Below are 17239 nucleotides of genomic sequence, written 5' to 3' on the forward strand. Positions count from 1 at the left end.
GCGGGACTCGATCCCGGGACTCCAGGATCATGACCTGAGCCGAAGGCAGTCGCTTAACCAACTGAGCCACCCAGGCGCCCTGTAACAAATTTTTTTAAAACTTCTATGGGTCTTAGAAATTTACAAATGTTGTAAGTCAAAATGAGAAGAAAAAAAACTAAGAAAAAATGGGAAAAGAAGACAGATAAGAAATAAAGGAAATATAACTTAAAAAAGAACATAAATTTTAAAGCAGGAAAATTTTGGGAACAAGTCTATGAAGCATGTTGCTGCTTTTTCTTCCTCAAAATTAACTTATGACTCAGTAATTTTAGTGATTATAGGAACTCACAGGGATATTTCTTATTCATCTGGTAAATTTGTAGATCCATAGAGTGTAAACAAATTTAAAATAAGTCTTTAAATTCTGATCCTTTATTTTGCTGGGAAAAAAATTTTACCTTAATTCATTCTATTCTTCTATTCCTATCATAAATTGTTTTAGTTCTGAAGCATTAGATATGAAACTGGATCAGTTCCTCAGAAAGTTTCAAAATTATGAAACTTTGAAGGAAATAGTAGAAATATGGGCAAGAAGGGAAAAAGCCCACAAGCCTATGTATCAACTTAGCAGCCTAATCTCATAGTCTAAATTAATTTTTCTATATATTTCTCAAAAGTTCTTTTTTTTAAGAATATTGTTTTCATTTATTTAAAGACTCATAACCTTAAGGAGAGAAGGAAACTCTAAAGAGTGTAACTTTCTGTTTCCAAGGTAAATCTAAATTAACTGTGGCCCAAGACATCTAGAGATTTTTCTCAAAAAACAGAAAGGGAAAAATGTAATGACTTCCCTCAGGAACTCATTTTAATGCTTAGAAGCATATTGGTCAGGAATATTCTTTAATTTATAGTTTCACCCTTATACATATATGTTTAGTAAGCTTTTAAATGATTTTTGGAGTTATTGAGGATGTTGATCCCATGTCCTTAAACTTGACCTTTCAAAGGACAAATCTAGATAACCTTGTTATAGCAGAAGGTCACAAGGACTTCTGTTTCTCTTGATTTCTAGATAAGTGACTTCCCATGAAATTATGAAATCTAGAAAAGTTTCTTACTGTTCTCCCCCTTTATCTGATATTTGTCAAGGTGGGAGTTGAATGGATATCTTATCTGGTTAGTCAATAGAGTTTGTGTCTTTGGGGCTGATTCATTGCCAGGGTTAATTTACCTAAGGTTAAGTGAAATGAAAAGAACTAGAGGGCTGAATCCAATCCAAAGCCTACAGAAGATCATGCTTCAAACTGATGAAACTAAATAAGCTGGTGAAGCTCAGAAACCATTAGGCCCATGGTGCCCAGATGGGCCAAGTAGACCTTTTGTATTGGAAAATAATGCAGTATTGTAACTCCAGGTAGACTGAACATCACTAGTCTTTCTAAAGGCATCATTTAGAGGTGGTAGGGATTAAATAAGGACCGGAGTGAATGCTCTGACATTTTATAGTCCTTTTATTTGGGCGCATTAAGGCATGGTTTTAATCAAGTAATGAAATAACCCCTCCTACCTCTCTATGCCCATTTTTACTCCCAGTATAAAGGAATTTTGAATACTGTAGTTTGTGGCTAACGGCACAAGAGGCAATTCCATAGGTCAGTTATCTTTTGCTTACAGTGGCTTCCTCCGAGAACAAAGAGCAACAAATCAAAGCAGCTAACTGCTGTTACACTCAAGAAGATTTCGTTATAAAAGGCAACAGTGTCATTACAGTCATGTGAGTGTGCCACCGTGTACAAGTAATAGATCCTAAAGAAATGGTACGGAAGGAAGCAAATCAGGATGACTCCGATAAAAAATAGGTTTTTCAGCTGGGCCCAGAACTCCTGGTGGGATAGTAAGGAGTGGCGTAGCTTCCGCACCATTGACATAATGATGAAGATCTGGAAGACCAAGAGAACCATCGCTGTGGCTATGACAATGGTAACTATCATATAGTTGACAGCTCGCACGTATACACGATCAAGCTCCTTGTGGAATTTAAAACAGTGCTGCTCGTCATACGCCTGGTGCGTTCCATACTGAGCAGCAACCACGGGTACCACAATGACAATCACCAGCAGCCACATGCCAGCACTGGCAGCCACAGCATGCAGCTTTCTGTAAAACTCCACTTTGTCCTTGCGCTTGAAGAAGATGAGGTACCGAATGACCAGGATCACCACGTAGAACAGGAATGTGAGGTACATGTGGATGTGTAGCATGGCACTCACAAATTTGCAGAAGCGCAACCCAAACATCCAGGTGTGCTTGATGAGATATGTCAAGCGAAAAGGCACTGTCAGCAGAAAAACACTGTGGACCACCACCAGGTTAACAACCGCTGTGGTAGTTACAGATCGGGTGTTCATGTTCACCAGCAGGAACAGAATGGAGATGATGCCTGCCAGCCCTCCAATGAGCACTAGGAAGTAGAGCCTGGTTAAATGGGGTGTCAGTATAGGGCTGCAGGAAGAAATGTTGTGAGTCATACTTCAGAAGTCACCTGGAAGAGAGGAAACACCAATGTAACTGACAAACTTCCAGAGCTTTGTTCTTCTCTCCTTAGCACTAGCAATGTGATTTTGTCATTTATCTGTTTATATGATGTCAACTTTATGTACCCTAAGAATAAAGACTATGTCATATGCATATCTATATACCCAAGACTGAAAACATAGTAAGTCATTGATTCCGAAGCATTAATAGGTTAAAGACCTCATCGAGAGGCCCCCAAAGACGTCTGTGTGTGCATGTGTGTACATAGTCAAAACAGGGACGCCTGGGTGGCTGAGTGGGACTGCCTTCGGCTCAGGTCATGGTCCCAGGGTGCTCTCTCTCTCAAATAAATAAATAAAATCTTAAAAAAAAAAAGTTTGCGTAGAACTAGTTTGCAGACCATCTGAAGCTGATTCATGGATACTAGTATTGCAGCTGCCAGTGGGGGGAAAATTACAACATGGAAGGAAAGTTGAGTGCGTGTGTTAAGTACACAAAATGTTTTCTTTAAGTATGATTCTAATTCTCTAATTCCTTTCAACTCATCAGCAAAAGATTTAAGAATATACATAATTCATTTAGGATACTGATTAGTTTGGCCAAAGAAAATTAGCTAAGTCAAAGCAACAACAATCAATAGGAGTGTATATGTGAATTTCTTGTCATATGTTATCATCTAGCAGTGAGACCTTGGCTAAGTTTTCATGGGCCCCACTGAAAATGCAGCATATCACCCAATTCTCCCATTCCCACACCCTCAAATGCGTAAAAGAACCACTATCATTTTTCCTCTGGAAAGATCCTTTCCCTAAATAGTCTTGGTCCCTTCTAACTCATTATCCATGTTCTAGTTTATTATTTATTAAGTGAAAGATTTAGTAATCTTTTAATTACACTGATCAAGTCCTTTCATTTTCTTATTTAAATCTCTTCAGTGGCTTCCCATTTCTTTTAAGATTAAAAAATCCTTCCATGTCCAGAATGTTCTGGGTCATAGCAAAATCTGATCCCTTGAGACCAGATTCAGGAAATAATCTAGAGGGGGGGCACCTGGGCCGCTCATTCGGCTGAGCATCTCATTTCATTCAGCTGGGGTCATGATCTCAGCGCCTTGGGATCGAGCCCCGAATGGGGCTCCGTGCTCAGTGTGGGGAGTCTGCTTATTCCTCTGCCCCCCCAACCCCCCCATGCTCCCTCTCTAATAAATAAAATCTTTAAAAAAAAAGAATCTAGAGGTGAAATTGATAGAATTTAATGGATTGTATATGGGGAAATGAAGGGAAAGAAGGTATCTCAATCACTCCTAGATTTCTAACTTGAACAATTGTGTGATTAGAGATCTGTTTACTGACAACAGGGAGACTGAGGATCAAATTTGTGGAAGAACAGTAGTTGAATTATACTTAGTGCCTTTGTAACACATTTGCAATTAGTTTTACTCACTTCATGAGTGTCTCTTCATATAATTAAAATTACCCAGCAACAAAAATGAATTACTGATGAATCACAAAAGCATTATACTTGCATACATGTAAATCATATTCTCAAAAGTGTATTCCTGAGGTGTGAAAAAGACCTTACTTTCTATGTATAAAGCATAAACATACATAAGTACATAAACAGACATAGAGTTTATCTATGGTATTAAAATTTCATAAGGAGGGGAGAAACAAGGAACAAATGGCTAAAAAGGCTCTTTATAAGGGCGATAATTTTAAAAGTTAAGAAACATTGTACTAAATAAAAGATGCCAGCCACAAACGACTACATATTGTATCATTTCTTTTTCTAGAAAATCAAAATTAATGAGACAGAAGATCAGTATAGCCCAGGGCCTATGTTGCAGGGGAAGGGATTGACTTCAAAGGGGTATGGGAGAATTTATGGAGGGATGGACTGTTTTATATTATGTCGGTTACAGTTCTAGTGATTTGTCAAAGCTTATCAAATTGCACACTTCTTGCATATAACTTATTTCTCAATAAAACTAACTTAAAAAAATAATAAAAATAACCTGAGCCCAGGGAAGCTCTGCTTTTGTGGGCATGGAATAGGATTTCCATGTACCCACTTAAAAGATTGCTTCATGTTATATCTGTTCTATGTGATGTGTAATCTCTGTATTTGTCTTTTATTTTTCCCTTTGAAAAGTAGTTCCTTCAAGTAAACACATAGTTATATTGTGTTTGTATCTGAATCGGGGTGAATGTGCCATTTTAAGTTCTGTCCATTATTTTCTCCAGCTATTGAACTAGAATCTGGACTGGCTTCTGAAAGAAGAAAGTATCATCAGTCGCATATCATCTGTCTCAAATCTTTTTTCTTTCTTATAAACTGCCATGGTCTCTCTATAACAACCAAGCCTGGTTCCAGACATTCCAAGATACTTTGTAAGGTATTACAGACTATAGACGCCTCTGCTTAAACCAGCTAAAGCAGACAACCTGCAATTAACAACCCTGTTCAGAAGTAACATGGGATTTTTTTGTTTTTTGTTTTGTTTTTTGAGAGAGAAGAGGGCATGCGCACACGCGTACATGTGTGGGGGGGAGGGGAGCTGCAGAAGGAGAGGGGGAGAGAAAGAGAATCTTAAACAGGTTCCACGCTCAGCATGGAGCCAATGAGGGGCTCAATATCATGACCCTGAGATCATGACCTAAGCTGAAATCAACAGACACTTAACCAACTGAGTGTCCCAGGCACCCCAATTTTTTTTTTAAAGAGAGAGAATCAGGGATGAGCCTAACGTTTTTTTGTTTTTATTTTTAAAGATTTTATTTATTTATTTGACAGAGAGAGACACAGCAGGAGAGGGAACACAAACAGGGGGAGTGGGAGAGGGAGAAGCAGGCTTCCCGCAGAGCAGGGAGCCCAATGTGGGGCTCGATCCCAGGACCCTGGGATCATGACCTGAGCTGAAGGTAGATGCTTAACAACTGAGCCACCCAGGCACCCCACCCCAATTATTTTTTAATAAATGAATGGGTGAAATAATGGTGAAAAACCATCTTGACTTTATTAAACATATTCTTGATAGAGCCCCATTTGGATCTAATCCAGTAACTGATGTCAAGATCCCAGAAATAAACTATAGACCCAAAGCAAACTCTCTTAAGGGAGCGGGACTGTCTCCCTGTTTGTCCATGAACCACCTTGCCTTGGCAGGGATCTCTTCTTATCTGTGATTGACCCCTGAAGCTCAGCAAGAAGCCTGGCCACACATTCAGTTTCCCTCTGCCCTCTTTCATTCCCCTGCTTAAAATCCTTCTTTGGTTCCTTTGGCACCTACCATGCCTTACAAGCCCTTTGCAATCTGACCCCAACTTATGTTTCAAGGCATACATCCTGTTATGCCCACCCCCACCTCTATTTCCTCACCCTCATCCTATGCCCTGGACTTGTAGACTTTCATGCCTTTCCTACAATGCTATCTTTCAAACCTCCAGGTTTCTTCTCTCTGTAGACCCTAAATGTACAGCTAGACACTGAGTCTGAAGTCCAATTCTATGATAAATTATTTTATGTCTCTTCTTAAAAAACTTCCCCTGGCCTCCCATTGTCTCTTGGAGATGTGTAAACGTCTTAGCATGCCACGCTAGATCCTTCCCACTGGCTTTTGTAGTTCCATATCTAGCCTCTCTGCCACTAGAGCACCAGGATTCTCCTGTTCTGCTTGAATGATTTCTTCATTATTCTGTTCTGACCTCAGCCTACGTACTGCAGAGCTCCTCAGCTTAGCCTGTGGTTTGGCTGGGGGCTATTTCCCTGTGTCTTGGAAGTTCCCTTCCCAATGCTTTGCCCACAAACTTGCTTGGGCCTTGGTGGTCATTGCCCATGGCCCGAGGACTACCTTAATATCAGAAGTGAGACATGGAAGTGGCTTCTGTAGTTGTTTTATAAGGAATCCATGATAGAGCCAACATCAGATACCAGTCTACAAAGTGAGAGTCCTAAGAAATTTATAGAGTCCTACAAAATGGCAGTAAGCAGTCCATGTCCTCATGAGTGCATAAGACCGTAGGTCCCAGACCCCCTTATTTCTAAACAGAAAAGCGGCTACAATCAACTTGGGATTTTTCATTTCATTTAATAAACAAGTCATGTCATTGTGTCTTTTGTATAGCGCATAGTGAAGATTCTGAGATGAACAAAACACATCCCTGCGTTTAAATCTCTGTCTGATAGGGGAGGAAGAGGTACATAAATTATTTACAACACCTATAGGTACATAAAAAAATGCCACAGGAATTCAGAAAGGGGAGTAGTTAATTTAACAGACAGTGGAGAGTGAAAGCATCAGAATGTAGTGGCAATAGAGTAATTCTTGGGCACAGATGTATAACAGGTGCTGGATCTTAAGGAAAGCTTTGAAGTTCCAGATGCAGAGAGGAAGAAATAGAGTACTCCAGGTATAGACAAGAGTCTGAGAAAAAGCATGGATGCATGTTCAGAGAATTACCTATAGTTTGATGTACCTGGAACATAAGGTAAATGAGTAGAACACAGGCGAATGTAGATGTGGATGAAGCTTGCCAAATACATAGCATGTTGCCACTCTAAGGATTTTTTATTTTATCCTGAAAATTATGAGAGATGCAAATTTTAAAATATAAAATGCCATTTAGTATTTCAATTCCAAAACCTGTTTTTTGGTTTTATTGGAGAAAAGATTAGAGGAGGGCAAGATAAAAAGAGTGATACCATTAGCAGGCTATTGTACTGATCAAGTTTAAATATCATAAGGATTGGTGCAAGGTGATACCACTTAGGGGAATTTGCCCCCAAAGTAAACAAAATTGAAGACTCTGGGGTTGGAGAAACCAAAAAATGTGAATTTAAACTCTTGATGAAAATTAAAGAATTAAAATTCTTGGTAAATAGAAGTTGGTATGGCTTACAAAAGAGAAACTATCTGAACTGAGCCTCTGGTAGTGAGGGGGAGAGAGAGAATCATTATTGACAAGGCAAAGAATAAGATAGAATCAATGGTGCTAAGCAATGGACTGCATTCCTGTTGGGAGAGGAGGAAAGAAGTGTAACTCACAGGTCCCTGATTAGACAGCTCTGTGGCCACAGTGCCAGTGGGTGACCTGGCCAGGCCCATGATAAAAGGCCTGGTCCCTTTGACCTTACACTTCATTTTTCTTTGCTTCCCACCCCATCCCTGGATTCACTTCCTCCTGCTGTACTCTGAACAGATGGGACTGTGAGCAGATTCATTCAGTATGAGATAACAAGCCCAGTCATTTTCTTCATAGCACTTATCACTCTTGTCTCAGTTTTTCCTTGTTTCAATACCCATCCTTGCCCCCAGAAATGAAGGAGCCATAAATGGTGTGTGATTCACCACTGTCACCAGGACTAGAGGAACAGCTGTGCCAGGGATCAGAAGACAACATCACAAAATCTTAGCACTAGAATGAAACCTAGAGATCACAGTATCCAGCACACCATTTAAATGGAGGCAGAAACTGCAGCCCACACAGAAACCTTTGTTACCTAACAAAGTAGTCACTATCTAAGCCTCCAGTCTCCTGTTCCAGTGCAGAACTGTTTCCATAACACATGACCATTATAGAAAGACTCCAGAGACCCAGAGAGATGAATGACAGCTTCTGAGTGGCAGAGCCATGCTTTAAGCATCCCCAAAAATCCCTCTTCAAGGATATCAGGAGCCAGGATGAATATCCAGCCCAGCTAGAAGAGGCAGAACAATGAGAAAAGGTTGCTGGTGGACAAACAGCTTTCCCTGCCTGTGAGCTATCCTTAGATTATATTTTGTTATGTTTATTGAAAAAAAAAGTAGGAACATTCACTTTAATCACTCTGGGAAAACAAGCAGCATTTTATCCAAAATATTTTGAGAAAAGACTCTGGAATGACAGCTCCACGTTAAGGATCACCTCAGGGTAGCTAAAAAAAAAAAAAAGAAAATCTGTCTGAAAATACCAGAACCAATGTGGAAAACAACAAAACATAAATGTCAACCCTATAGAAATCCATTTGACAGAATGATATGCCTAAGTAAATATTAAAAAATCGCCCTGCATTTTTTGTGTGTGTTTGCAGTCTCTCCTTTGCTATCCTATTTCTAAAGTTTGAAAGGAATCTCCTGGGTCTTCAACTAAAATTGTAAAAAATGCTTGCTTAGGCAGTGTCAAATAAAGTTAGATCTACAGCCTCACTAATCAAAAATATCAATCCTAACCAACAATAACATTCTGAGTTTGAGCTATTATTTCTCCGGTTACTTGAGATGTTAAACACTGTTCCTGCCTTTACAACTTCTGGTTACCCATAAGGGAAGTAAGAGCTGATGTCAGAGTCCCATGAGGTTGAAACTCAGAGGCTTTGTGTTTGCACAGAGTGAGAGTTACACTACTTCATAAGCCACCTTAGCACACTATTTACCACATATTTTCTCCCCAAATGAGGAGCAGTCTGTGAGGTCTTTCCATTCCTGGGGAGAGCTTTGCACACCTCTGTAGGTCTGTAGGTATTAAAATGTGCTATGAAGTCTGAACCTACAGTATACTCAGCCCTCAGTGAGCAAAGCCAACAATGAAAAACTACCAGAAGTTCTAAAGGTTTTATAAGTTCTCCTGTTCAAATTGTGGTTCCCTTCCCATCTAAATACAGCTCTGGAAAAATCACTGACCTCTGCCTTGGAGCCCAGTATAATCTGCCAGTGAGTGAAGTTGCAAGTGGCCAACAAAACACCTGAGGAGGACTGAGAAATTACTTTGGAGAATGTTGAGCCTCTTTATTAAGGGAAAGATGGCATTTCATTTGAGAATTAACCAACATCTGTGGTAGGAGGGCACCATAGCTTCAAGGTAAATAGGAAATATAAGCTTACTCAGAGCAGAAAGACTTCCTCAAAAAAAAAAAAAAAAAAAGACTTTAAGTCAAAGCTGCTGAGAAATTAGCCAGACAATAGCCAGAAATTAGCTGAAGCTCACCCTCCTCCTTTCTTTAGTCCCAAGTAACTCTGAATTTATGCTTTCTTACCAACAGTGGACATGTCTATTGAACACAATTTGTTGGTAATAATAGCTGCCCTGCCCCCATTCTTGGCACTATGATGGAAATTTCACATATGTTACTTGTAATCCTCCCAAGAAGTCTAGGGCATGGGTATTTTTTATCCCAAATATCAGATGAAGAAATTGAGGCTCAGTGGGTGACTCAGTCAGCTAAGCAGCCGATTCTTGATTTGGCTCAGGTCTCAGCGTCCTGGGATCCAGCCCTGTTTCGGGCTCCGTGCTCAGCAGGGAGTCAGCTTGAGCATTCTCTCCTTCTCCCTCTGCCCTTCCCCCTGTGTGTGCACATGCGCACACGCGCTCTCTCTCTCTCAAATAAATAAATCTTAAAAAAAAAAAAAAGAAAGAAATTGAGACTCAGGAAAGTTAAGTAACTTTCCCAAGGTCACTCAGCTAACAAGTGGCAGCACGGAAGCTCAGATGTGGAGTGTCTCTTCACTGGGTTACAGCAGTACAGAAGTCCTCCTGGACATAAAAAGTGGACATTCCATCTCTGCTTGTTTCTCAAGTGCACTTGTTTATGTCTCGTGACCAGGGTATTTAAAGACAATTAATTTGAATACTAGTAGGAGACTTAGAGAAGTAATTAAAATAGGTCCACTCCGTATTCTCTAAAGTCAATAAATGTTTGAGAAGCAGTTATCAGATTGCAATATAATTGAAAAAAAAACTGCATTAAAATTTAACTACCAAAATTTAATTTGTCCTAAAGATAGATTCCTGAGCCCCTTTCTTAATTCCTTTTCACTTTTTGAACTATTAAGTCCTTAACCCCCCCTTTTTGGGATTGAAAGTCATACTGAAAGATTGTTATGGTAGGCCTTGACCAGCTGCTCAACCTCAGAGAGCTCTAGCCCAGGAAAGCCCATCTGTAGCCATTGATAGACATAAGGGCCTAGTATCTGCAAGGGTCTGCTGCCCTGTACCCAGGAATCCCTGGATAAAGAGCTGAACAGCTGGGGCACATCCCTCTCCTAGGAGTGCCAGGCTTGAGTCATGCCAATCTTGCCTCTGACTGCTCTTTTGCCTGGTTCCTGGCTCACTTCCCAGCCTCCCTAGATCTTGAGCCTTCCCAAACCCTGTCTACTTCTCCTTGTTTTGGCACTCCTTTCTTTCACTCCATGCCCTCCCTTTTATTTAGTTGTAGCTTTCTGATTAATGACCCTTCCAGGACCAGTCAGCTCTTCAGATATTGGTTCCAGCCTGACTGTAAAGTTCTTTAGGACCTACTTCCTCAATTATTCCTGCTGGCCCCTGTTTCTAAGGGCTGCTCCTACTTCTCTTCATCCTTGATTTACTTCTAATGGAATCCCTGGAAGGATTCAAGCTTTGTCTTATGCTCTTATGCCCTCAGCTCTTCCTTTCAAAGTTTATTCCCCGCCCTGTCCCACAGGGGCTGAAATAGTACCCTACTGAAATCCCCAGAGTAGGAAATGCCACGAATGTCCTCAGTTTCCCATCCAATTCTCAGCTTCTTTGTTCTTGGTTTGCTATCCAGCTGCCCCTGAACTGCACATTCTAACCATGGCCAAGGTGAGCTCGAAGTTTATGCCCTTCTTACAGCAGTGACTCATTACTCTCAGATATATGTGGCAAAGGGTAAGTTTCAACATTTTTGAAGAGAGGAACTAAGCCATTAGGAGCATTTTGGTTCTTTATACAGGAAGACGAGGACCAATTTGTCTATTAAACAGAAGGTAAAATCCATGTTAAAATAGAAGAAGCTGCTAACAATGCTGGATAAAAGAAGAGGCACCAGATATCCAAATATGGATCAGAAAACTTCTTAGCAGATTGTTGTACAGATAAATCATCACTGAATCTGATGGTCAAATAAGATGACCAGTCTTGAGATTCTATGATTTAACAAAGACATGGGTTTTGCAGTCATATCTTACTCCATCTCTTAGCTCCTGCAGACTTCCACCTTAGGCTCAAACAACAGAACTACCTACAATAGTCCTGGTTACCAGGCAGCCAAAGACATTTCTTTTGGGCTTTCTGGTTCACCTTTCATCTTCTTAAAGCTACCTGATAACAAATCAGCAGCTTCTCTGGATTCTGGCCACAGAATTAACGTCAGTCTTGAAGGGCCTTAAAATAGAATATTCAAAAAGGACTTAGGCCTTAAAGTTCCAAGACTGTCTGAGGGGGAAAGGTGGCATTCACTAGAGATCTCAAACTTGTGTCATTGACTTAGCTTAAAACTCTTTCCCTGGAGGATACTTTTTCATCTCGACATGCTAGTATTGCTATTAATGTTCTATATTTATTTATAGCTACAACTGCTATGTACAATGAAAGCAGAAATGCCTTGTCTTTCCCATATTTTCTGAGTGGGATCGTGTAGTGGGGTTGAATGGTGGCCAGCCCCCAAAGATATATATCCAAGTCTTAATCTTCCAAACCTATGAGTGTGATTTTATTTGGTAAAAGAATCTTTGTAGATGTAATTGGGGATCTCAAGATGAGATTATCCTGGATTATCCATGTGGGCCCTAAATCCAATGACTGTTGTCCTTAAAAAAGACATGCAGTAGAGAGGCAGGAGAAGAGAAGAAGGCCATGGGAAGACAGAGGCAGAGATTTAAAATATGCAATCATAAGCCAAGGAGTGCCTGGAGTCAGTAAGAAACTGGAAGAGCCAAGGAAGGATTCTCCTTTAGAGCCCTCAGAGGGAGTATAACTCTACTGGCATCTTGATTTCAGATGTCTCATTTCCAAAGCTGTGAGGGAATAAACTTCTGTTGTTTTAAGCCACCGAGTTTATGGTAGTTTGTTATAGGAGAAAGTTAAGATCATCTGATGAAACTCCCCATTTACAAATAGTAAAGCTTAATCTTCATGCCCCTAGAATGTCCCCCACAAAACCTATCAGGAAAACCTAAAATAGAAGAGTTTTGTGAATCTGAGCTCTGCTTGAGATACTGTATCTTCAAATTCCAGGCTGTTGGTGGGCATGTGAAATTTAAAATCCTTGAAATATTTTCATATTCTCTATCACCCTTGTTATCTCAGAAGAACCCACACTTATGTGGATGAGGTATCTCATATCAGTTCCTCTCATTCTTCTTTAGGGTAAATGTCATGTTTCCTTTGCCTATGAGAAGCTTTTTCAAGAAATTCCATGAATGCATGTCATCATTACATTTACTTCAAATCAAGGCTCATCAGCAGAAATGACTTTCTAACCTCATTTTCTCTAAAGCTTCTGTTTTATCCTGAATCACCATTCCCTTTCTTCATAACATTTAATACAATGTCTAACTATAAATGCCTGTTATTTTGTACATTGACTGACCATTTTCCTCACTAGACAAGAATCTCCCATGAGGGCAGTGACCATGACTATTGGTCCATTACTATAGTATGATGGTAGGTTCATAGTAAACATGAAATATTTTGTTGAGTACTTGTTGAATTTAAGACTTCTCATCTCCCTTACTAGGTATAAACCTTTTTTTTTTTTTAAGATTTTATTTATTTGCAAGAGAGAGAATGAGAGACAGAGAGCATGAGAGGGAGGAGGGTCAGAGGGAGAAGCAGACTCCCTGCTGAGCAGGGAGCCCAAAGTGGGACTCGATCCCGGGACTCCAGGATCATGACCTGAGCCGAAGGCAGTCGCTTAACCAACTGAGCCACCCAGGAGCCCCTAGGTATAAACCTTTTAATGATGGCAACTTTCAATGTAATTGATCAATTTCATCCCAAAGAGAAGAAGCAATACTTTGCAAAGCTATGAGAGCAGAGACCTATTTTCCTGGTATGTTACCTTTAAACAATTTTATTTAAGATGTATATGTTTTCTCAAGAGATGTGTGAAGATTATATAGTAGTGAATGATGGGCACAAACAAGAGAAGACACCGTCCTGCCCTCAAGCAGCTTATCATCTACTGAAGGAGGCAGATACCTGTAGTAGAAAACACGAAGGTAGAATGCGAGGAGAGCAGAGTAGTGGGAAAAAAAGCCTAACTGGGAGAAGGAGAAACCCAGAAAGGCTTCACAGGAGAGGCTGCTTTTGGAAGTGGAATTGAAGCATAGAAAGGATTTGGTAGACAGAGTAGGGGAGAGGAGAAAACAGGAAATGTCCGGGGATGGAATAACATGAGCCACAAAAGACAGACACCAAAGTTCGAAAGGTTTGTTTAATGAACAGCACATTCTTCATTACAGCCTGAACACATCGATCAGCAAATATACAACCTCTGTATAGAATTTAATTATCTAAGCCTGGTTGTTCAGAGATGTCCTCAATCTACTTAATTTGGGGGGAAGGAAGGTGACAGAGGTATATTTGTATTTCTCTTTTTATTGGTTCTATTTTAGACCATATGCTCTAGACTAGAGGAAAGATGCATAGCTTTTTCTCTTTCGTAGATTTGAAAGCAGCTTCTCATTCTCACAAGGCCTCAATCTGCATTTTCTGGCCACATTCCCTGCTGAGGGTTATTTATGTGTTTTAAAAATGATGTAAATGTTAACCATAATCAGACACATAATTAGGAAGGCCCCTCTATAATCAGACACCCCCATGGTTTGGACATGTCCTTGTTCCCTTTTAATCACACCCATCATGGAAAATTGAGGCTCACTGGCTAGGGAACCTTCCACATATCTACCTTCTAATAAATGTTCATAACACCCTTGGCCCCGTGGGAAGCACATTATTGATCTCCAGTCTATAAGGGAAAACCTTCACTTTAATGTTTGGATACAAAGCTTGAGTTCAGCTACTTTACACCCTCTTTTATAACACATGAGATACAAGCAAATAAGTAAAGTCGAAACTTTATTCAGAAATAGAAGTTCTTGGGGCGCCTGGGTGGTTCAATCGGTCAAGCGTACAGCTCTTGATTTTGGCTCAGGTATGATATCAGGGCTGTGAGATAGAGCCCTACTTCGGGCTCTGCACTGGACATGGAGTCTGCTTAAGATTCTCTCTCTCCTTCTCCCTCTGCCCCTCTCCACCCCCTGCCCATGCTCACTCACTTGCTCTCTCTCTCTAAAAAAAAAAAAAGAGGAAAGAAAAAGAAAAGAAAAGAAAAAAATTCTTAAGAAGGGAAGCATTTAAACAAAGAAATATAATTTGCAGTACACTGGCTTCCTGAGCAACAGAACTAACTCACTAAAGAATACAGAATTTACCACTTTCAACCAACAAGAAATTATACTTTCATCCACATGCTTATTTTTTTTACCATCTTTATTAAGAAATTAATCCCAAATAAAACAGTGAAATAGGGTAATATTTTTTCTTCAGGGTGCTACGTTTCTACTAAAGCCCTGGCTATTACTTACTCTATCTTTCTGTCCATCCTATTCCCTAAAAAAAGCTTATTTTTTTTTCCTGTGTCCTGATTTCTCCCAGCAACATATCACACATGGCCAAGAAAATTTCTAACTAGTCCTTTATGTTCTAAGTCATCTTTCAGCTCTTTCAAGAATTTTCTATTATTCCTCCAGAAAAGTAATTATCTTTCCCACCTCAATAGTTGTACCACTTTTGTTTCATATCATTTCAAGTTTTATTATAGTTATTAATTTAGCTCCTCCCTCTCCATAATAAATATATAGACACCTAGGGAAGGAACTATGTTTAATTTTTTTTTTTTTTTTTTAGTTTTCCCCACAGTTCTTAGGAAGACAGTTTGTTGTCTACATGGTTCATTGAAAGAATGAATAATGTTGTGGATGGTTGTGTTTGCCTGCCTCCTAGGACTCCAGTTCTGCCTTCCTCAAAACCTATCATTTCCATTTCAGGATCTATGTCATTTTGAAGAAGTTGACTCCATGTCTCAACTCCAAAGATGGGACACTAATCTTAGGCTAAGGTAAACTGAGCAGAACATTTTATTCCCTAATTCACACCCTAATCACAATTATTGGTTCAAGATGGATATGTGACTCAAGATGGTCCAGTTGGAAAGAATTTCAGGACCCCTTCTCTTTTTTTATTTACTTTTTTTGTTTGTTTAAAGATTTACTTTTTTTTTAACTTTTTTTTTTTTTTAAGTTTTATTTATTTGAGAGAGAGCATGGAGGGGCAAAGGGAGAGGGAGAGAAGCAGACTCCTAGCTGAGAACAGAGCCAGACACGGGGCTTGATCCCACGACCCTGAGATCATGACCTGAGCTGAAATTAAGAGTCGGTTGCTTAACCACCTGAGCCACCAAGGAGCCCCAAGAATTTCTGGACTCTTTCTGGGAATGCTGGGAAAAGGCAAATTCTCTTGTTTTAGAGAGTGGAGTGTGTATATTTGAGACTTAGAAGTGCTGCAGTCAACATATAATAAGTTTATGATGTTGATGCTGCTTGGCAACAGACGAGTTTAGGTATCTAGTATAGGAAATATGTTCTAATAGCAAAGAGAACAGGAGGAAATAGCCCAAATTTTGAACGCACCAATGTTTGATAACAACAACACAAAAGTTAGAGTTCTCTTCAGTTTGCATTAATAAAAATGCCATTATTTCCTCATCTGTAATATGGGACCAATAAAGAGATAAATTATGTAAAGCACCCAGCATGGGGCTAGACACTGTGTAGCTACTCCATAAATCTCAATTTCTCATTCTTTCCCTCCCCATCTAGAAGTCTTTTAAAAAAAAAAAAAAACTCAAAAAATTGAAATATATCAATAATGAAAAATTCTTGTAATAACATGTTTTGAAGAACTCAGGATAAGATAAATAATGCTCAGGAAAGAAACTTCATCTTCCAGCTTTATTGAGGGTAAAACTAACCAAAATCAGGACTCATTGAGTTTTGCAAAACTCCTCTAATGCTTGAGACAGAGATCAATGGCAAGCCATTGCAAATAAAGTAACAGCTTACATCCTGTTTCTACATATCAGTGCAACAAACCATGGTGCAACAGCGCTTGCTACAAAAATGGCAGATCAAAACACAAAGAAAAGTCAATTCTTGATTCCTTGCACTAGATCTGTACATTAAAAAATGTTCATTGGAAATTGATTTACTTATTTATTATTTATTTATTTATTATTTATTTATTTAAGGTTGTTTGGCTTCTTTTTGGATTATTCTATAACTTGAATTGTTAAAGAAGTTATGTAACCAGCAATCAGTTACCAAGAGTTCCAGGTTATTGAAGAATCCTGTTATAAATCTAACACTCTAGAACCTAGTCGACTATAAGACTGCATAGTAACTCTCTTCTAACAAGATATATTTAATTATTTTATTGTAATGCAAGGAATACTCACTCTATTATTATTCCCAAATTCTTCTAGAGTCTTAAAGGAAAATACAGTCCTTTGGAGTCAAGTTAACTGGCTAGTTCTATTACCAAAAATGCACACTGTCATTCTTCCAATTACTGTGATTAAATGTAGTAATTTAAATGATGTAAGAGAAAAATAGTCTGAGTCTAGGTCCTGGCTCTGCCACTTATTAACTATATAAATCTCTTTAGTTCAAAGTATTAGCCCTCTCAGCTTTATAGAGGATAATAATACATGCCCTGCCACACCTGTGGGCTCTCAAGAGAATAGAAAGGGTCCCGACCAACATTTGCCACCAAAACAACTGGCATAAAACCTACCCCTCACTGTATCTCAGAGGAAAATCTAGAAACTCAGGTCTGGGGGTAGGTGGTGGGTCGTGGGTAGGGGGAATGAAACAAAAATCATGCAGAAAATAATAGGAAAACCATTG

General features: G+C 39.4%; 2 protein-coding genes across 2 annotated transcripts in view; one reads left to right on the forward strand and one right to left on the reverse strand.

Moving 5' to 3' along the window:
* Positions 1–1475: 1475 nt before the first annotated feature.
* GPR141 (G protein-coupled receptor 141) lies at positions 1476–2510 on the reverse strand. The gene has a single exon (XM_006732355.3). It carries the CDS (start codon positions 2508–2510, stop codon positions 1608–1610), a length of 903 nt encoding a protein of 300 aa, XP_006732418.1. The 3' UTR covers positions 1476–1607.
* A 9-nt stretch (positions 2511–2519) lies between these two features.
* LOC145716511 (uncharacterized) overlaps positions 2520–17239 on the forward strand; it is a 128347-nt gene continuing 113627 nt past the window's right edge. Inside the window, exons 1-2 of the mRNA XM_081800247.1 lie at positions 2520–9329; positions 15323–15393. The gene's annotated coding sequence lies outside the window, so the exon portion shown is untranslated. The remainder of the gene's footprint in view (positions 9330–15322; positions 15394–17239) is intronic.

This window comes from Leptonychotes weddellii, chromosome 12 (assembly GCF_054177405.1).
Source record: "Leptonychotes weddellii isolate Sample4059 chromosome 12, ASM5417740v2, whole genome shotgun sequence".
NCBI classification, from domain to species: Eukaryota; Metazoa; Chordata; class Mammalia; order Carnivora; family Phocidae; genus Leptonychotes; species Leptonychotes weddellii.